Source organism: Crocodylus porosus, unplaced genomic scaffold (genome assembly GCF_001723895.1).
Source record: "Crocodylus porosus isolate Cpor-Errol unplaced genomic scaffold, CroPor_comp1, whole genome shotgun sequence".
Taxonomy (NCBI): domain Eukaryota; kingdom Metazoa; phylum Chordata; order Crocodylia; family Crocodylidae; genus Crocodylus; species Crocodylus porosus.
Window position 1 is genome coordinate 4,746,771 of NW_017728934.1, and position 22,166 is coordinate 4,768,936.

Consider the following 22,166-nt stretch of genomic DNA (forward strand, 5'->3'; position numbering starts at 1 on the left):
GGGGGACGGCAGGGGTCCCCCCATGGTCCTGTCCCCCCTCTCCCAGCTCCCCCTCCCCTGCCCCTAGTATTTACCAGCTCAGAGTCAGCTGCAGCTCCCTGCTCCAGCCACCAGGGACTGCCTGAATCGTCAAACCCCTCCGAATCTTTTAATTGGTCCCCTGATTCAATTCGAATTTGGAGATTCGGTGACCGAATCTCCTCCCAATCGAATTGGCACCCAAAGCTTCGCACAGCCCTACCTTTCAGTGCTTCAAACAGCTTCTGGGTACTTCTGAAAATACCACTTGGGAGCCCATGTCTCTCCCCTGCTTCATTTTTAGTGACCAGCCTAGTGGGCTCTTAGACAAGACGGTATCCCCAAATGTCAGCTTTGTAACTCAGGGGGGAGTGCCCGCCTGGCACTAGAGCCCCTGGTGGGGGCCCACATATCTACAGCTGCACCACCCCAAGCTCTCAAGATCAGAGATTGTGTTTCTTACTTTTACTGAGACAGAAAAATAGTTATCCAACAAATGGATGGCTCCAAAAACCCCCAAAAAACTCTGAGGATTTTGTGGCTAGGTGCCTAATGGTGCAGTTACTAGGCACTCTTAAAGAAAGGCTACTTCAAGGCTAGGCACACTGGAACGTGTCCTCTTTACTACAGGACATCAGGCTAGAATAAGGAGGCCAGATTCTGTGCAAAGGCTGATGTTCCTCTCACACTAAGCTACTCTCTGCCAATACACTGAGGAAACCTAGATATGTTTTCTCAACTCCAGTTGATTTAACAGCTCATTGTTCTTTACTCCAAAGCTGTTAACAGTGGTTGCTCCTTTTAAATGGGCTTCATGTTCCACTAATCAAAGCTAACCTTTCCTGGGGCAATTTTGTTGTCTGCTAGCTACTTATGCTCTCTCTCCTACTTTACAGCCTTGGGGACTCTAGCTGTTCTCAAAATCCTAGATCTACCCATGGAAACCATTTTTCAGCAGCAGCTAGGGTTTCAGCTTCAGTTAAGCAGGAAAGGGAGGGCAAGTCATCTGAACAGTTAGCCTTTTTTCTGCTCTATGCAACCATAACCCTGGAAAAATCTTTTTTCTTTGTTTTGCTTTTCAAAACTGAAGTGTGTAGTATTCTGGGGAGTGCTGTATGTGAGGAAATATGGCATATCTTGTATCACAAGATTAATTAAACAGCAGCTGAATATCATCAGGGTGAAATATCAGCACCCTCAGCCTGACATTGCTCCCCCCCAGCAAATGCAGCAAACTCTGGCTTGGTTGCTGGAAGTCTGTAAACCCTGCCTATTGAGTCAAGCCAGCCTCTAGTTTTCCAGGCAATTAAAACAAAAGCATATTTTTCGAATATAGAGTTTCACCAGATTTACTAATCCTGTCAGAACACCAGAAGATCTTAAGTTACCAAACATTTCTGGATGACCCCAGGGAAGCTATGGGAACTCTGTATACAGACCTGCTTCCTGCTCTAAACTCTACATTCAATCCTATTATTGAAAGGTGGGAAGAAAGTGCAGATCCCTGTATATGGTTAAGAACCATTACCAGACGATTCCTTCACAGAGGGCAGCTTTTAAGCTTGAGGTGCATCTGGCACCCAGGCCCCGAAGTTCTAGAGGGATCGGATGGTGCAAGGCCACCTTTCCTATGTGTCACAGTGGTGCCAATCCAAACCTTCGCCACTGAAATTGAGAGACTTACAGTTCTGCAAGTGACAACTGAATTTGGCCCAATATCACTGAATTGCTTAACATGAAATATCAGGATCGGATGTGCTAAGTTCTCCAGTTGTCTGGGATCCTCTGCCACTTGGCAAAGGGACAAAGCCAAGCACAGCCTTTGGGACTGGATAGATTTCAACAGCCACTTAAAGCTTATTCCCACCAGCCTGTGAGCTGCTTGGACCAGTGTTTTCAGCTGTGGTCTTGGATCTACTTGAGATATTCTGGGCCTGATTTTCAAAGGGCTTGGGTATACCACTGTGGCAGCAGGTCCTGATGTGGGAGGTCCAAGCATGCCCTGCCCACACTTTGCCCACCCATGTTTCCAGGCACTCTCCAAATGGGAAATGCACCCATGAGACTGCTCAGCCTCATCTCTCCGTGGCTGTTCCTCAGCCCTCAGTTTCCAGTGCCCCTTAGTGCAGCTGCTGGGAACAGGCTGGGAGCACCTTTATAGGCAACCATTCAGGTCTGGAGCATGCCTATGTGTGCAGGTGTACAGGGCACAAGAGAAGTATGCTTGGGCCCACCAATGCTGGGGATATTATGCCTCCTCAGCAGTGCTGACCAGCACAGAGATGCAGAGCCCCAAAGCTACAATTGAAGTGGGCAGGAACTCTGAGGTGTGCATATGTCTGAAAATATGTGCACACCCAAACACTGAAATCCCAAAGCAGGGGCTACTTTGAAATACCAGCCTTCCCCTTTGTGCGAAAACTGATGCAGCAACACCACTGCTCACTCAGCATCGGGCACAAGGATGCAGCACCCAGAGCCCTCTGCTAATATAGGTGTCGATAAGCCAGTGCTCCCAGTGAAGCAGTGGGCTCTTAGCCTCCTACAGCATTGTCTTGCTTAACTGCTTAATTTGACCCCTTTGGGCTTGTCATTAATCCATAGCAGACAGGACGCGGCCACACAAACAGAGTTTACTGAAGGAAAGCTGGATGTCATTAGCTGGGACTGGCTTCTGAGAATGTTTTCCATTCAGAGAAGCCCTGGGCTCGGGCCCCCTGCTTCATGAGCTCTGCTTATGTGTTTGTTTGGGGGATGGGAGCAATGGGATGTTAAGTGGAACATCACTTTCCCATGGAAGGCTCTTAATGATGGATGGGATGTTAGCACAAGGCCAGACTTATCCAACCTGCTGGCCTGGAGGAATGGCAGGAAAACATCCAGTAAACATGGAGAACAGGCGACTGATTGAAATAAATAAAGGCCATGTGGAAAGACATCTGTATAGAAGGATAAAGGTTAACTGGGACCTGGAGGGACTGAGTGCCAACCAGGCAGTGGCCAAACCAAGTGCCACTCCATACCTCATTTTGGGGAAGCTTTCCTTGGTGAAGGGCTCAGATAGTGCAGGGTTGCCTTGGAGCTTCAGATGGGTTAGGCCACCCAATCCATCCAGTGGCAAGGTGACTAGCTGGTTGTCAGTCAAGTCTCTATTATAGGAAAGGGAAGGAGAAACAGGCAGTGTTAGGGTTAACTGAGGTAGGTTAACTGAGAGACTGGATGGTTTTGTATATGGCCTTGCTGTATTTACCCGACTGGTGTCTAATATACGATGCTGTGATGTACATTATTTGAATCACTGCACAATGCTAACTGCGAGCTGGTCTCGTTTTGGAGATGAATGAAATGATACCACAGTCACTGTGGGCAGGGTGCCACTATTGAAAGCTCAACTTTGGTGATCTCCTTCTCCCTCCCTGCCTTTATCAATCCAACCACCTATCCTAATGCACCTCCTTCCATCCCACCACCTCTCTGTATCTTGGTATGCCATATTCCTCCTTCAATTAATCTGTCTTTTCCTCTCAATATACCTTATAACTGGGGGCCCTAACCCTTGTTACTGACTACTTGAGCGGCATGCTGCAGAGGGGTAGGCTGAAGAGCTATACGCTACTAGATAAAGTAATCAATGAAGAATCACTCTCCCATTAGGGTAGGGGAGGAGCCAGCTAGAAATGATTAACAGATCTCCCAGTTGTGGAGTCACTCTGGCCCAGGCTGGGCTCTAGGAAGGAGATTTTTTCAAGACAGGAAGGCCTAGGGATAGCAAGTGAAAGTCCTAAGTGAAAGGCAAGTTGCTTGTTCTCCCCACCCCACCCTCTGCCCTGAATCTGCTCACCCATAAGGCACGGGGTGGCTTTCAGGAGAGTAGGGAGGTTACTGTGGGCATCTGGAGAAGGTAGTGTGAAACTGGTTGTTGATTTGGGGCTGACTTGAAGACCTGAGGACTGAGAGTGGGAAGAAAACCCAACTGAGGGTAGAGGCTCCTGCTCAAGAGTTGGAATTACTTAAAGCCTGGGCTAGACTGAGCTGTCTCAATGGAGAACAAGAGTGCAATGAGACACCTGAGATGGCACTGGTCATCTGGGGGCTGAGCACCATGTCATTGTCTTTAATTTCTGTAGACTTTGGAAGCTCAGTGAGTGAATCTGGAGCCCCCACATGCATGCTTTCTTTGCTCCTCTGCAAAAAGACTATCAACACATCTTACAGCTTGGTGAGTGAGTGGAGGGTCACAAAGGCCTCAGGATGGATGAAGTGGATGCAGTTCCAGCTTAGGTCTCTGGAAGGAAAATACAAGGCAATGATGGTGACTGTGCAGAACAGCAAGGGCCTGTGAGTAGGAACCTATCTAGACAGAAAGGTTGAGGCATCACATGCAGACGCTCCCTCCTACTACCTATGGCTGAGCTCTGCAAGTTCTCACTGAGCCCCTGGGAAGACACATGTCCTGTAAGGAAGGCTGGGCTCTCAGCAACTCTGTACATATCTCTTGTACATCCCCCTGAGGTCCCTTTGCCTTCCCGTTCATTTTCTACTCCCCACCCCCTCCGTCCCACCTCAGTATGGTGTCCCTTCTAAATCCCTCCCTGCTTCTTTCCTCTGTCTCCCAGCTTTTGGGACTCTAAGCCCAGCTTCTCACAACCAGGCCCTGTCAGCTTAGATCAGGTTGTGAAACATGACCCATGGGCTAGATTTGAAGCTGTTTCATCCAGCCCAGCAGGCTCCTAGCGGGGCCAGGAAGTTGAGGACTGGGTGAGTGAGGATATGGGGCCTGTCATTGAATTCCCAGCTATGGAGCCACAATGGGCATGCATGTTGTTGGGGGGGCGGTGAGGGCAGCAACAGCTGCATTAATCCCCATGCCACCCTATCACCAGGCCCAGATCCAGCATGCAAGAAGACCTATGGTCCTGATAAGGCCTGGGGATGCAAGTGAGTTTGATGCACCTGGGTTAGATGGAAGTGTGACAATGGCATAGCGTCCCTCATTGGGCTTTTCAGCTAAGATCACCTATTCAGCCCTGAAGAAAGATCTTTCCCCATTTGGGTCTATTTTTGCAAGTTTAGAGACTTTTGCATTAAGATGTCTAAACTCTTGAGCAGTGTGCAGGTCTTGGCTTTCCCCTACAGTCAGAATAATAGGCTTTTGAGCCAAGCACATTCCCTTTCTAGTACACACGTGGTGAGGGGAGGCACTCAGCCTCGTGTCTGCATGGGCAGTCGGGGACAGAGCCTGTGTGCGGGTAAGGCAAATGTACATGAGGGGATGCAACATGCATGTAGCTGTGTCCATATGTGTGTCTGTGTGTGCTTAGTAGGCCTTGCATATAGGATGTTCAAGTTTGTGACTTCTTAATGTGTGTAATGACTATGTATAGTGTGTAAAGTGTAGCTGGTGAGTGTCATCTGATGTGTGTGGATTTTTGTGGAGAGTATAATTAGTGTGTGAATAGGATCAGTTAGTATGAATAGTTTGTAGTGTGTATAATGTTTGTATGCCTGGGTGTGGGCAGAGCACGTGGCTTGTAACATGTACGTTTGTGGTTAATGTGTGTTGTGTGTAATACATGTTCAGGGTCCATAGTTTCTGTGGTGGTGTGCATGCTTGCATGTAGGGGCTATGGGTGTTGGATGTGGTTAGGAGGTGAAACATGTATGCACTGTCTGTTGCAGATATGTTCAATGTGTATTCTTTGCACAGTGCTACAGTTTAGTCCCATACAATGTCATTATCAGCATTATATAGGAAACTTTTGGACATTTTTTTGTGTATCAGATCAAATTGGCCAGATCAGTTCCAAATCCTTTGAAGCATTCAAAAACCTTATGTGGCCCTCCTACCAGCAAGTATCCTCCATGGTTCAGATACTTCCAAATCCTTTGGCAGACTTCCTACTTGCAGGCTCAAGCCTGGAGATTTGGGGTTTGGATGCCCCTGAGTTTCGCTTGCCCTCAGCCATATGGCCACAGGAGCAAGCCAGGGAGGAGTCTCTCATTTCCATAAACTTGGCATGCAGCCGAGATCCTCTCACCGGAAGCTGGCCAACGGGAAGCTAACTATGAGGCTCTTGTAGGGAGTCCTGTCCGCATGCAGACAGGGATGCACCCTTCACTACATGGTGCCATTTTAACTGCATTTCGGCTTGGGTATCAAGCCAGCAGCATCCCTCTAAGCTGCGCGCATGCACGGCTGTGCACAATTGAAAAAGCATGCCACATAATAACTTTTTAATGCCAGGCACACAGTGGCATACTGACCAGGGGGGTGGGGGGGAAGGTAGGCGGCCATGGCCCCCTGGGCACCAGCCTGGGGGGGATGCTCAGGGACATAGCAAGGGGCCACTAATGCTCCCCCCCGGCCACTGCCAGCTTTCTGTCCGGTCACTTCCCACTCGCCCCAACCAGACCACAGGCTGTTGCAGGAGGGGGGAGGGGCGGGTACACGGAGATACCCACAGACTCCCAGCCAGGATTGCTCACAAATCACTAAACCTTAGAGGGAACATTGCAGACCAGTGCAGTGACTACACTTGATCTTAGCCCACAAGAAGCCTATTGGCTTTTTTCTTTAAAAAAAAAAAAATGTTTCATGTCCCAAGCCAAATCAGCCAAATCCATTCCAAATCTGTGAGTCATTCAAGAACCATATGTGGCCCTACTACTGGCAAACATCCTCCACCCCTGCCTGGGGCTTCAGATGCTTTCAAATCCTTTGGCTGGCATCCCACATGCAGGCTGAAGTCTGGAGGCTTGGGGTTTGTATGCTCCCAAGTTTTGCTTGCTTTCAGCCATATGGCCACAGGAGCAAGCTACGGAGGAGTTGCCCATTTCCATACAGTTGGTGTAAAGCCAAGATCTTCCCACTGGAAGTGAAAGTGGAAGGCTAACTGTGCCTTACCTCGGTCAAGGTGCTACCCCCTGCCAAGAAAGTGGTTTTCCCCTGCAACTAGGAAAACCACCTTAGTGGTCATGGTATTTTCCCTGCCAGGTAAACCTATCAGCATGACCAGCCTGTCAGGTATCTGCATGGAGCAGGTGTCACCGGAGCAAAGGGGGTTTTGTTGTCTATCTCTTTTCATAGGGTGAAGTATGGTTTGGACCTGAAAGCCTAATGGTACAGACAGCTCAGCTAGGACTATGTGAGCATGGTCAGGGCACCCTGCGTCAATCTGGCAGTGTGCCCAGGGCTCCCTTTTCCCCACAACAAAGATCCAAGCCATTTTCGGTGCCAACTGAGCCCAAACTATACTTACATGGAGCGCAAGGCCATTAACTGCCCAAAGGTGTCTGCTCTGATTTCACGGACCCTATTGTGCTGGAGGCCACTGAAAAGACAGAGAGGCTGGTGTGAGAGGTTCTTAAGGCAGTATTCTTACTCTGCCGGGCTCCCTGCTCCCCCTGGCAGCAGAACAAAGTGCCGCCGCAGCGGAAGTCGCTGCCATTTGAGCTCATAAAACCTGCTCTTATTTCAAGGGGTAAGTGGGTCAAGAAACAAAGCAACCTAATGCCGAGAGCCCTCTCTGTTTCCGTGTGCAACTTTGGGGCTCAGACAGTGTCCCCTTTCACACCCTCGCTGCAGTGCAAAGCTTTATTTGTCTGGGACAGTAAAAGGCTCCCATGTTCCCCAGCCCTTCTGGGTAGCTGCCTCCCTTCTATGCTGCACCTCACTCCAGAAGTGCTCCACTGCGCTGCAAGGTCTCCCGTCTTGGAGTCAGGAATGGCCCTTTACTAGAGGCAGGGGTTGTGCCTGCCACTTGCACGAAAGGTGTGAGAGAGAGTGCAAGGAGCAGGCAGAGCCCACAGTTGCTGGGGAGGGGCAGCAGCATTTCTCTTCAGGCAGGGCTGAGAGACTCAATTGACCTCATGGCTCATTATCATCGCCCTAATTCCTGCTAATCTCTCTCTGTTCCACAAGCGTTAATGACCCCCTCTCCTTTTTGATGGGATGGATGTTCCACTATTCATAGATTCATAGAAGTTAGGGGCTGGAAGGGACCTCGGGGATCATCAGGTCCAGCCTCCCAGCTCAAGGCAGGAAAGACTGCTGAGGTCAGATGACCCCAGCAAAGTAAGTGTCCTGTCATCTTTTGAAGATCCCCAGGGAAGGCGATTGTGCCACCTCTGGGGGTGGGGGAGTCTATTCCAGGCTTTGGACACACGAACCGTAAAGTTTTTCCTAATGTCTAATCTGAACTGATGCTCTGTTAGTTTATGATCATTATTCCTAGTCTTCCCCTGAGTTACCTTGGTGAACAGGTGTTCTTCTAGCCCCTTATATACTTAAAGGCTACCACCAAGTCCCCTGAGTCTTCCCTTCTCCAGGCTGAACAGTCCCAAGTCCCTCAGCCTCTCCTCGTATAGTCTGTTCTCCAGTCATTCATGCAGCCGTCCTTTGGACTCCTTCCAGCTTCTCCACATCCCTCTTGAACTACAGTACCCAGAAATGGACACAGTACTCCAGCTGTGGTCTCACCAATCCTGACTACAGCGGGAGGATAACATCCTTAGTTTTGCTTGTGATGCATTGGTTGATGCATGCCAGAGTGTTGTTCGGTTTGCCGGCTCTAGCATCACACTAGTGGCTCATGTTCATTTTATGGTTAGTCGTTACCCTCCAGGTCTCTTTCGGTTGTGGTGCTGACTAATGTAGCAGCACTTGGCATTTTTTAGTGTTAAACATCATCAGGTTTAGATCTGCCCATTTTACAAGCCTGTCCAGGTCAGCCTGTATCCTCAACCTGTCTTTTAGCGTGACCGCACTTCCCCATAACTTGGTGTCATCCTCAAACTTTGCTAGTACACTTTCCACACCTGTGTTCAAATCATTGATGAATATGTTGAAAAGCACTAGTCTGAGTACTGAGCCTTGAGGGACACCACTGGTCACCTTGCACCATGTCTATTCGGTTCTATTAATACTCTCTGGGTCTGACCTTGGAGCCAGTTTCCTAGCCACCAGACTTAAATTGTTGAGGTTGCAACTTGCCAATTTTACCATTAGGACATCATGGGAAACCAAGTCAAAGGCCTTTTTGAAATCCAAGTATATGACGTTGACCTCATCTCCCTTATCCAGGTGGTGAGTTTCCTGATCATAGAAGGAGATGAGATTGGTCAGGCATGACCTGTCTGCAACAAAGCCATGTTGGCTGTCATTTAGAATAATGCTTTCTGTTAGCCTATCAGTATTGGATTCTTTGACAGATTTTCCCAGGGACTGAGGTCAAACTGATCAGCCTATAATTCCCTGGGTCTACCTTCCTTCCTTTTTTTGAAGATAGGCACCACATTGGCCCTCTTTCAGTCTTCTGGGGCCTCACTCGAGTACCATGAGTTCTTGAATAGCTTTGTCATCGGTCATGTGATGACGTCAGCCCGTTCTTTCAGCACCCTTGGGTGTAGTTTATCAGGACCTGCTGACTTGTAGATATGCAGCCTCTCTAGGTATTTCCTCACAAGATCTTCACTGATAGGGAGGTGATCACCCACACTGTGTCCATCCAGCTTTCTGTCTGGTAAGTTAATGTCTTTTGTCTGGTGGAATATCGATACAAAATATTAATTTAGGAGTTTGGTTTTCTCCTGAGTGTTGGTTGTCAGCTGTCCCATTGCATTCTTCAGGGGTCCTATATTTCCTTTTATTTTTCCCTGTTTCCTACATATCTAAAGAAGGAATTTTTATTGTCTTTGATTTCTGTTGCCAGTTTCTTTCTGGTTTCTGCCTTAGCTTTTCTAATCCAGTCCCTACAGGTGTGGGCCATACCTGTGTACTGCTCCCTGAGGGTAATTCCCAGCTGCTATCTTTTATAGGCTTCTCTTTTGTTTTCAGGAGATCCAGAAGGGTCTCCCAGCCCTTTTGCTATCTTTCTTACTGTATTCAGACTATCTTTTCTGCAATTTTGCTGTTTGTTAACTGTTCCTGATAATCTCTATCTTATTTCACAGCCATGCAGCCTTTTCTTTTTTTTTTTAGCTCTAGCTAAAAACATTAACTTGTATAGAAATGACTGATATTGAAGTAAGTATTAAATGTCCTGCCAAAAAGTTCAAGAAGGCTAGAACTCATTTTTATGGCTCTGAGTAAGAGAAATGCATTTAACTATGATGCTTACAGGACAAATGACACTATCTTTTGTCTATTTTTGCCTAGTTTGTTGTGTGTGTTTAGATTTATATTTTTTCCATTTAAGATCAGAGCAAAAACTAATGTAACGATTAGAATGTGCACCAGTTTCCTAGATTATATAGTGCTACCCCCACCCTATTAGTAAAGCTTCTAGTTTCTTCTTAACTGGAGAAAAACGTGTTGTATTATATGTGATGGGGTGCAGATGATGTGGCACGTCACCTTGAAAATCCTAGATCTGCCTATAGCTAGGAACAGAATGTATGTTAAACTTCAATTGTGGAAAACAGCTCCGTGGCAAGTTGCTAAATTACTTGACTAAATCTGTGGCTACAGAACCAGAGAACACAGGGCAACTTCAGTGGGATGCAGATGCATAACTCCCGTTTGGCAATCCTAGCCTTCGATACCACAGTGATAAGTGACCTACTAAGTAGGGCTGTGCAAGGCTTCGGACGGAGCTTCAGAGCCGGAGAAGCTTTGGACGCTTTGGGGTCTGAAGCAGCATATCGAGGTCGAAGCGCTGCCTTGTCTGGCTTCCCGAAATGCTTCGGAGCCGCATCGGAGATCCGGCCATCGGGTATAACGGGGAAACAATAAAATACTTATAACTTTGTTTTTTGTCCGATTTGGATGAAATTTTCAGGGATGGTAGACTCTGCAGAGAGGTGAAGCCTGCCAAGTCTCAAGAAGATCAGTGCAGGGGTTTGGGGGGAACAGCACCGCAAATTCTTGAAAGCAAAACTCATGTCACATCTAGGTGTTACAACATAGTGGGGTGAAAACTGCAGGGCTGGTAGCTCTTACTGAGGCCACAAAGCCTGCCAAGTTTCAAGAAGATCAGTGCAGGGGTTTGGGGGAACTACCCTGCAAGCTGTGGACAAGCACAGCTCGTGCCATGGGTGCTGTGGGACTGACTGTGTCTGTCCTGGGGCGGGAGGGGAGACACGGCTGCAGGCCTGGCTGCTGAGCTGCTGTGTTCCCAGTTACCAGTCAATCACTCATGATTCACTGGGGGACCAGCTCAATACACAGGACCTAGCTACTGCATCACGACTTAACGAGCATCAATTACCACCTACAACACCAGGCTAAGGAGGGGAAAGAATCAATGCAGACAGTCAACTGCCCCAGGACAGACACAGCGTTGGCACGAGTTTTGCCTGTCAGCAGCTAGGGGTGCAGGCCCCAGAGGCCCCCTGCACCGATCTCCTCCACAGCTGGCAGGCGTCACAGCCGGGGCCACGACCCCTGCAGCTGTCACCCCGCTGCATCTTAGCACACGCAGGGTCACCCGTGGCACTAGTTTTGCTTGTCCGCAGCTTGAGGGGCAGTTCCCCCCAAGCCCCTGCACTGATCTTCTTGAAACTTGGCAGGCTTTGTGGCCTCAGTAAGAGCTACCAGCCCTGCAGTTTTCATCCCCCTGTGGTGTGACGCATGGCCGTGACATGAGTTTGGTTTTCAAGAATTTGAGGTACAGTGCCCCCCAACCCCTGCACGGATGTCCTTGAAATTTGGCAGGTTTCATGCTCTCAGCAGAGGCTACCGTCCCTGCACGTTTCATCCAAATCAGACAAGAAACAACAAAGTTATAGATATTTCATCAATTCCCCATTATACCCTATGGCCGGATCTCTGAGGCAGCTCGGAAGCTTTGGCCGGATCGAGGTGGAAACCCGGTCCCGAGCTCCGGATCAGATCACGGCCATCCGAAGCAGCCAGATCCAAAGCTGGATCGGATCTCTGCTGACTCGCACAGGCCTACTACTAACACCACAGGATAGATGACAACGGGGAATATCCAGAACCAAACTCCACGTTAGGTTAAAGTAAAATCAGCGCAGTCCAGTCCTTCCTTTTACGGTGGGACTCTCTCACGTAGAGGCTCTCAGGTTTAAGTCTTTTGTTTTGTCACAATGGGGTCCTGGTTCATTACTGGGATTCCTAAACACTACTCGAATACAAATAATAAATGAGAATCATTAATAAGTCCCATCTCCTGGAAGAGACTCGGCTCCACGTCAGGCCTCTTGCATTCACTTCACAGGTCCTGCATCCAATGTGAAAGAAATGAACTTTTAACCCCCCTCTCCCCATAATTCCTATTCCATTCAAGTTCTAGCAAAGGCCTGGCTGCATTTGTATGTCCTAGGAACTGGATCTCCCATTGCTTGCTCAATCCCTTGGGGTACCTTGGAGCCAAGATCATGTCTGTCACCAAGCGGGCCCCCAACTGCAAACCAAGCCATGAGTGAGGGAATGTCTTTACTCACATTTCTTCTAGCCGCTGACACCTGTGGAAACTGGGCAGCTCTTCTATTTGGTTGTGAGAGAGTTCACTGTTGGGGAAGGCACACAACAGAAATGTCAGGAGATTAAATGCATAGCTAGCTCTCTTGGGAAGGAGATAACGCTGCAGAGGGGAGCAGCCTGACCTTAGGCCATGCAGCTGGGGAAAGTGGGAAACCCCTGGGAAGAAGAATATCCGTTCAGCACACACCTGATGCTTGGCACCAGCTTCCTCATTCATTTCCTTACAGAGTGATTTCCTTGTATTAGTCATGGAGTGCTCAGGATTTCACCTGCTAATCTGGCCTCAGTGCAGCTTGGTCTATTATAGGTGACAAACCCTGCTCCTGGTACAGCTAGAATCTGCTTTTTTAGGGTCAGGATCACAAAGCCCACTCCATCCGGCCCCTGGCTTAGCACAGGAGACAGCTGCAAAATCTGTCAGTGCTTCCTTGCCTACATCACGCCTTGTGTCTGCATAAGCAGAGCAGTTATGCATGTCAAGGCTCCCCTCCAGGACCTGTGCGTAGATTTGCAGCCCTCAGGAGCAAACCAGTTTCTGATGCCTGGGGAGGTTTTCGTGCAGCAGTGTGCCTGTCCTTCTTCCTGGGACTGCACTTCAATCTGCACCACCAGCCTGATTTCTATTTCTTGCCCATCTCTGGCACTCTCCTGGCTTCCTCCCCAGGTCAAGGGCAGGGCACACTGGGAGCTGATATGGGCTGTCTCTACCTGCAGGGACATCTCCCACATATGGAGATGTTGTTCAAAAACTGACTGCCTGAAGCCCTTGATCTTTCATCTGCAGGCTGCCCTGAGCTGAGCAGTGTTTCTCACCACTGCCAAATCCCCAGGAACATACTTACTACTTATTCTTTATACTTCTCTGATACCTTCTTTATGAGGATCTTAAAACACCTAAATAGGTGTGTAGTTAATATTTGTAGGCATGTACAGGTGAGGAAACCAGGGCACAGACAAGTTATATGACTTGTCCAAGGACACATAGTCAGTGGCAGAGCCCAAGGCTCCTTCTGCCTAGAGGACATGATTCCCAGCTCACCTACAGGCTTCCTGTATGATCTTAAAGCAGCCTTTTAACTGTTCTCTGCCTTGGACCCCAAAGTGTGAAACAGCGATAACAGCCCTTCCCTGCCCGCTAGGATAAGGGTGCTGAGGATAAACACCACAAAGATTTGGAGATGTCCCCAGGCAGATGGCCTTACACAGTGAACTGAGGCCAAAAGCCTAACACTGAGTGCAGGAGCTTGGGAAGGACTGAGTTCCTGCTGCATCACAGAAGATATAGTCCAGTCAGAGATCTTTGCCCATTGATAAGAATGGGAAGATGAGCCCTTAGCACCACAGTTCCTGCAAGGCCCCTTGGCAGGATGCTCCCATACACAGTCTGCTGCTGACATTTTTCAGTTTTCACTTTTTTTGCCCAGAAGCTCTCTGGGGGCAGGGATAGGAGGAGGGAGACATGTCCCAACAAGCTTTCATGACAAACATGTTTGACAAAAGGAAAGGTTGAGGGACTCCCCCCTCCCCCCTCCCATTGATACTAGCATCACTCTGTTGATACTAGCAGAGTCCTGATCTACAGCAGGATTAGTAATGGGTGGGGGGGTCCAGGCCCAAGAGACTTGTTCACAACAGGGTGAGTGAGAGAGGAATTAGGCCCACTGTGAACAAAGGGGACCCCCTAATAGCCATTGCTGTGTTGCAGGTGCACAATATAATCTCCCTTCCCCATAACTTGTGCTTGATGGAACCTGGGGAGAGGGGTTGGCTCTGGCCTTGTATGGGGGCAATCCCCTGTGCGAGACCCCTCTGTCCTGCACTTGGTGTGACATTCACACCTGTATAAAGCTGCCACTCTGCCTGGGCAGTACTGGATACCCTTTTCTACTCTTGTTGTCCAGTGGGGTGAATGATGCATAAGTACAGAGTGGGGAGACAAGAAGCTCACACGTGTGTAACAGCTATTGCCTCTGAGCTTAGTGGTGGCTCCTGTGGGGGGGTGGGGGGTGTGTTAATCAAAGATCAGGGCAGCTGCGATTGTAATGAGAACTGCCTGGGTAGTTAGTATTCTGGATGAGAGAATTGCAGAATCATAGAAAAGTAGTGCTAGAAGGGACCTCTGGAAGCCACCTAGTCCATCACCCTGCTCCAGACAGGATCATCCCTGTTTAAACCATCCCATACAAGTCCATCTAACCTATTCCTAAAACTGCACAATCCACCCTGTCACACAACCACAAGGCACATTGCACAAAGTGCCAAGAACGTCCTAAACCAGGGGCGGGCAAAATGCGGCCCGGGGGGTGGATGCAGCCTGCCAGGCCATTCTATCCAGCCCGCGGGGCCCCTAAAACATTTAGAAAATCAATATTTATATGCCCCTGGCTGCCTATCATGCGGTCCTCGATGGCTTGCCAAAACTTAATAAGCGGCCCTCCACCCAAAATAGTTGCCCACCCCTGCCCAAAACTATCACAGGTAAAGCAGGGGGGACAAAGGCACGGTCAATGCCCTGCTGCTGCAAGGGTTGTTAATGCACATTTGAAAGACCCAAGGAAGAAGATCACACTTCAGCTAAAGAGGAAGGCAAACTCTGCCCACCCCACCCCCTCCTTGATGCTGACCTGACCAGCAAGAACTTCACACATTCACACTCTTTCTGGCATCCTTTCCCCTCCATAAACTTATCCCAGTCCCTTTTAATCTTCTTTTGTAACTGAGCTGGTTGTGGTGCTCTGGTTTGTTTGCTGGCAGCTGAGCATTGTCCTTTCCAGTATGCACCTGAAACAGCTGGGACAAGTGTGCTGGGCAGCTACAGGGCACTTGGCCCAGCATGAGAGAGAGAGCTGCCTGTGTGCCCAGGACCCTGGGCACTCTTTTGCATGCCACCTCTCCAAGGACCAAGCAGGATGGGGGGAGCATTTGTTACTCACAGGACTCGGAGGCTGGGTAGTTGCTGGCACATCCCTCTGGGAAGCAAATGGATCCCTGCCCGGGTCAAGGTCCTGGGAATGGAGACAAGAGATAATGGCTGGTATTACTGAGAAGTGGGCATGTAGAGAGCCTGTCACTGCCCCAGCCCTGCCTTCCAGTGCCAGGCAGGAGAGGACAGAGCAATCACAAGAAGGAAAGCATCACAGAAACTGAAGGTGACTTAGCAAGAAGAAAGCAATGGCTGCTGGGTGTCTGGAGAAGTGCAGTAGGAGGTGGCCTGGGGGAGCAGGCAGTGGCACTGCCTTGTCATAGACAAAGCTAGCATATGATCTCCTTAGAGACTATGCAAAAAGGAGGACAGTGCCACTGCACTGATAAAGACATCCCCAGTAACCTGGTTTTTCTGCCAGGAAGATGGCATGGCTGGGAGAGCCTTAGGTGCTATTAGAGCTGCTATGAGGGAACACAGTGTCCTTCAGCACTTCCAAGAGGTTTCACAGAGTCAGCAGGGAGTTCACCAGTCCTCTCCTGTGATTGCAAGGGTCTTGCACTGAAGAGTCTGCCATGAGGTCCTGACCTCACCGAATGTGCCAGCAGGCGAGCCGTGGCCAGCATGTTCCTGGGAAGGCTTGTCCTTGGGAATCGGGACTCCCAACTGCCCTAAGTAGGGTTGGGGGATGGGCAGGTCTTATGGTCAGAGCTGAGCCAAACCAATTATTGGAGGACTTGATCATGAGGTCAGTGAGCTCCAAACATGGCAGATTTTCTGCCTTTTGGGGGTTTTTTTCTGGCTTTTTAGACAGCAACTGGCAGTGCAGCTCCCTGGCAGAGAGGCAGCAGCACTGGCCCTGACTGGGTGGAGGTGGAATATAATTTCTGTAGTTCTCTGCTGTAGGGGGCTTTCTAGGCCAAGTGGGTTGGGGGTGCCCATGAGACGTGATTAATGAGAGAGGAATAGAGAGCGCTGAGAGCAAAAGGGGAGCTGGGGTGCTCCCAGACAAGCTAGCTGGAGCAGATGCAGGAGCAAAATGGTTTAGAGACGAGCTCAGTGATATGCAGCAGAGAGCCTCACATGGCTTTAAAGTTACTGCATAACAGAATAAACCTGGCCTCCACTGAGGCTCTTCACAAGCCTGGAACCCCTTAGAGAAGGAACATGGTCGCAGGGAAACTCACAATATTTCTAGGCTGGTAGTTCCTTTAAGGTCTGGGAATTCTCTGATGTCTGTTGCTCCATTTAGGGACCTGGAGAGAAATAGGGACAAGCTCAGGGGCAAGGTATGAGCTGTGGCCAGACTGTGGCCAGAGCAGCTGAAAACAGCAAGGCCAGCTGCTGGAGCTTCTGAATCCGCCTTCTCCCAAACACACTGACATCTCGCTTTGCCCTGTGCAGCCAGAGTGGCTTGATTGTGGTGCAGACTGGGATGAGTACTCCCTGGGATCCAAGCCTGGAGCTGCTGATCTTGTTAACATGCCACTGCAGGGAGGCACTCACAGTATTATACAATATTGTGGGTCTGTTTTATCATCCCTTTGCCCAAGAGGAAATATGCTTGCTCTAGTGGTCCTGTCAATAGTATTGCAACTGCTCAAATGGGCAGTGCTGGGCAGTGCTGCATAATGGTGCATGGCTAGGCCCATGAGATTCAGTTAGTCATTAGGTATTTGCAGCTCAGTTGGGGCCCTGGTGGGAAGCTTACCTACAGCAGGTAAGAGTGGTATTTATCCAGTGAGAGGAGGGGTGTAAGCACTGGGAGCCTGACAGCTAGGTGATCAGTGAGAAGAAGGTGCCCCTCTCAGTGGCTGTCCTTTATTAAAGGGCATTTGCACCACGTGGCCTAAAGACATGGGGCTCATTTAGCATTGGTGGTCTGGGCTAGAAAAGCTGCACTGAGTTTCCCAGTGAGGGCACTGTCAGGTTCACAAGAACGATGATAGCAGCGGCAGGAAGGAGGCACCTACTCTCTGCTGGCCCCCAGGGTTCCAGTGCAAGCTCGGTTACCTTTTTAAGGACCTGATCGATGAACTTACAGGGTGTGCAGCTTTGGCAAGAACTGGAAAGTGGACTGTCCAACAAACTGGATAGGATTGCCATAAAAATGTCTGCAAAGGAGACAAATAGCCAGCTTAGATTATCCTGTGCAGACTGGAGGAAATGCTATTATTAGTTGAAAGCACCTGGAGTGAGGAATGAGCTTCTCACTGCAGTGATGAGCCCACATGCTCCACATAATCCCTGCCTGCCCCCTGGCCTACCCTCTGGCTGAGCTCTGGCAAATGGCAGCTGGAGCTCTGTAGTGCTGCTGCACCTGGAGAAATGCCCTACAGCTGCTTTCTCTTCCTTGTGAGTGCAGCAGCGACCTGTGTCCCCCGCTGGACCCACCACCAGAATCAGTATCTCCTCAAGCAAAACCCAAAACCAGCCAATCTGAACTTTTGCTACTGCCAGCGCTTCCAAAAGCAGGGTGGGAGAAGCAAAAGGAAGAACTGGTTGAAAACTCTACAAGCGGTCATGGTGGGAAGGGGGTGATGCTAGCCTCACAGCCCCTTGTATTCTGTCCTTAGGCCTTTGTGCCCCACTGTTGGGGATAGATGACCATTGTCTCCTGAACTACTGTGGTTCAGCTCTACCCAGCAGCATCCCCACATGCACAGCTACTGCTGCCGCACACAAGCTGTAGGCAAAATTTCCAAGCAGCGTTGTGAAAAAATGTTTGGGAGGGATATAGCCAGGGCCTGGAGAAACCTCTCCATGACACACCACAGCAAGGTCATTGCCATCCATTCATCTTCCTCTTCAATATCAAAGGCATTGCAGCTAGGGCTTAGGGGCACATGGCACAGGCTTGAGGAGAGGTAGGGAGAAGTCCAAGCCTTTATTGTACAGTAGGGTTCTTTCAGCCCATCCCCCAAGCATAAACTTCAGATTATGATCATAGGAAAAGATGATCATCAGGACACTCACAGACTGACACAGTAGGCTCCTACCTCCCTTGAATCTAATGAACTAGAAGATCATTTTCACAATTCTTACATGGTTTGGAGTAACGGGTTCCCAACAAATGCCTTCTCTGGAATAGCCTTGATGTTGTTGTTATGGAAACCCCTGGTGGAAGAGAAATCCTGGGACATTAATAGTTGGAAGGTAGGAAAGAAAACACTTTAAAAATAGAGAGGCTTAGAAACTCAGAGGAGATGGGATTGAAGTCTTGCACGCTGTCTTGGCTGCAGTGTCATTGAAAGTGTATGAGAAGCATCAGTCAGATTCTTGCTGCATTCAGCAAGACAGGCCTAGCATCTGATACTGGCCCCCCTTACACTGAGGGGCATAGCCTTGTGTGAATAGCTCCTCTGAAGTCAGTAGGGTCACTCGTGGACTGGGAGTTGATGGGATGCAGCTAAAGGGACTGGAACCCAGCATCCCATGAATGGAACAGCCTCTTTTACAACACTGTACCCAGCTATGGACTGCAGTTGGTATTGGTGGTCTCATCGCTTCATCTCTACAACTGTCAACCAAGTTTGCACTTTTTTCAGGCTAAGGTTGGCTACCATCATTTTGCAGGGTTTTCCTTAGCATATTTTGGCCAGGCCTGGGGAAAAAAATTCCACTTTTGTATAGTTTGTAACCTTCCAGTCCGATTTGCTCCATAATGAAGCCTGACGTTTGTGATGAACCCAAAGCCCAGCCTCTGTGTGATGGTGGATCCCTTGTATCCCATGGGGATCTGTTCCAGTAGTTAATTAGCCTCACTTTACAACCTGTGTTTTGCTTTTGGCTGTGAGGATCCTTCTAATATTCTCTCTGTGCAGGAAATCCTTCCATCAGAAACTTTTGTCTCCAGTCCCTCCCTCTCAAATCTACTCAAAAAGCTGCCACCTGTCCTGATGCTTACCCCCAACCTGTATCACAGTGAATGAACAGAGCAGTCCTAAGGTTCATAAATGATCAGAGAAACTACATGCATCTTCAAACTGGGCTTGACCCTATCTCAAAACCCATCCCTGCTGCTTTCATTGGGAGCACTGCTGTGCCCTCATTGTTATAAACCTCAGCAGACCCTAGAGACTTCCACATTGACTTCAAAGGGCTTTGGCTCTCACTGCTGGTCAGGCCTAGAAGGAGGGTGAGGCCAGACAGCACCAGGGTACTGCAAAGCTGGTAGCACGGGCATGCCAGTGCCTTGTGCATCCCATCCCTGCTACCTGAGGCAATATCCATTAATGCCCAATGCCCTGTGCAGTGTAGCATCATGACCGGAGCCACCTTTTCTATGCTAATGATGCCTGCGAGGTATATTGTGCTGGGTAGGACTATGCTGCTTATATTGCAGAGAGAATTTGGAGAAAGCAAACAATGACTTGGAATGGCTGCTTTTCTCAGTCAGCACATACACAGCTCTTTTTGTGCCATTCTCTTGCTGAAAATGAAAATTTTAAAATGAAATAACTAGAAAGCCTCACAGCTCCTGTAGTCGGCCCAAGGTCCTGATGGCCACAGGGAATTCCAACAGCTCATTGTAGTTCAGGTCCCTGGAAGACAGAGGGAGGGAAAAAGCAGTCATTAAAGATCCCGTAGGAACTTAATGGAGTGTATCCATGCTCTGAAGGGATGGAAATTTGGTTATTAAGCATCAGGGATGAAATTTTCCAACTGCACTCATTCAGCCACCAATGTCTGGAAACAACAAAGCCTCACGTGTTCCTACCACGGGAATATTCCCTGCTAGGGGCACTGTCAGGCAGAGGCTGGTCCAAACTCTGGCTGCTTTGAAGATGTTGAAGTATTTTGCTTCCCATCCCCACAGTCTCCGGAGCTTGTCTGTGTTGGGGCTGGCTTGGTATCTCTGGAACCTCCAAGACGCGCTGTCCTAGAGATTTGCTCCCACTCACGTCCTCCAGCGTCACATCTGGGCATATTTACATAGCACAAGGAACAAAGCAGCAGCTTCTATTTCATGAGCCCTGCATAGGAGCTACTACTCTCCTATTACCATCTCTGACCAGCTGCAGGGAGCAGGAAATTGCAGAGCAGAAGGCCTTCCACTGGGAATGCTTTGTCCCTTGGTCCTGCAGTTCAGCTGGCAGCAGAAAGCAAGACCATGTCAGCCCGTGGTGTCTACTATCGTGGGAAACAGCAGGCAAAGCAGGCTCCAAGAAACCTCTGTCTGGGCTCAAGCTTGAGACAGGAACTGAAAGTCATGAACCAGATTTGGGTTACTGACCCTGGTGCACGCGAGGCTGTAAGGAGCTAGGAACAGGTGTCATTTACACTAGTTTTATTTAACTTACACCCTTACGTTAGCTGCTTCACTTGCTACCCACTTCTGACCCCGTATCCCATGACATGTGCCATCCAACACTTCCTAGGCCTCAGGGCAGTGGTTTCAGAGGTCATGCAAGGGGTGTGGGGGTTGCAGATGGTGGAAGTGGGTGAGGATCTGGTACCACTTCCTCAGTGGGAAAGGAACGGAGGGCAGGTCTCCCCAGTTCAGATGCTAATCTAGCCCTTGTCAAGTCTCCCACTGACTTCAACATGCAGTTGCCCAAGGCCTCGAATGATTCTCATACACTCACTTGGACTCAGGTCTATGTCATATATTTCCTGGAGATAACAGAGTCAATCTCAGTACCATTCCCTACTGATGCTACAGTTGAGTTAATTGTGTGGGGAGAACAACAGGGCTCCAGCACTAGAGTTGCCTCATAAGAGGACTGGAGCAGACTCTGCCCCTGAAGAGGGGTGTCAGCTTCAGCAAGTCAGCTACGTTCCTGAAGATTTAATATGGTCAATACTCTTCCTGGAAAGTGCAGTGGTACAATCCCACCCTTGTTCTACCATCCCTCACTGGCCTTGGTAGCAGAAGGCTACTTTGCACGCAACATATTGCATGACGAGATTGGACTATCATGTGCTTCCTTTCTACTAGCATGCAACTTAGTGGGTTGTAAGCAGTAAATACTTGGAACTTTAGTTTAATTACTGTCTCCTGCAGATTACTGTATAATTACACTTAATGGATTTCCAAGCAATTACTAACTAACCTGGATTGTGGTTTACAGGACAGAAATAACTCTGCTTTTACACACCAACGAGATGGTATTTGCTGCCTAATTACTTCGTAACCCTCATCCTCTGGGACCACGCATTGTAATTACATGCGAGTCTCCCCAAGTCCTGCCCTTACATGGTAATTACCCTGCAACTCTCCCCGGCCACGCCTCAACATGGTAGCTAACCAGGAGCTCTCCCCTAGCCCTGCCTCTACCTGGTAATTACTCTGGAATGTGAAATCTTCCCCCAGCTATGGTGGCGGGATGACACGTGTTTTGTAGCAGTGACATCTCAGACTAGAGAATTCAGTCATCTGGGAAAGGTTGAAATATCCTAACGGTTTCCTAATGTGGGCGAGCAGCTGCCCTACCCTGGGCCCCTCTCCTATACTGCTGAACAAATCCAAATCCCAGGGTCAGGATCTTACCTGCTGCTTTCCTGCCACAGTTGCAAGTCTGTCCTTGGGTGTGCGTGATGGACTGGCCACACTTGGTATTTTCTAATGCTCCATTGCTAAGTAAGACACAAATGAAGTCTCCTGCTCACATCTGACCTAAGGCTGTTGTCATGAAGGAGCCCCCTTGCTCATTAAGAATGGTTTGGCTTAACACATTAAAGCATGTGCTAATGTCATAGGTCAGTGCACACAACAGGGCACTTTCCCCATCTTTTCTCCCAGAGCTATTCAGATAATCTATCTGTGAATAAGCCAGA

The 22,166-nt window shown here is 49.0% G+C and overlaps 1 protein-coding gene across 1 annotated transcript in view; it reads right to left on the reverse strand.

Annotated features, from left to right (window-relative positions):
• LGR6 (leucine rich repeat containing G protein-coupled receptor 6) overlaps window positions 1-22,166 on the reverse strand; it is a 203,768-nt gene that overhangs the window by 17,836 nt on the left and 163,766 nt on the right. The window contains exons 7-15 of the mRNA XM_019546369.1: window positions 19,862-19,930; window positions 18,432-18,503; window positions 17,429-17,500; window positions 16,574-16,642; window positions 15,397-15,468; window positions 12,424-12,489; window positions 7,278-7,349; window positions 4,232-4,303; window positions 3,042-3,167 (exon numbers count right to left, since the gene is read on the reverse strand). Of these exons, the coding sequence (XP_019401914.1) occupies window positions 3,042-3,167; window positions 4,232-4,303; window positions 7,278-7,349; window positions 12,424-12,489; window positions 15,397-15,468; window positions 16,574-16,642; window positions 17,429-17,500; window positions 18,432-18,503; window positions 19,862-19,930 (690 nt within the window). The remainder of the gene's footprint in view (window positions 1-3,041; window positions 3,168-4,231; window positions 4,304-7,277; window positions 7,350-12,423; window positions 12,490-15,396; window positions 15,469-16,573; window positions 16,643-17,428; window positions 17,501-18,431; window positions 18,504-19,861; window positions 19,931-22,166) is intronic.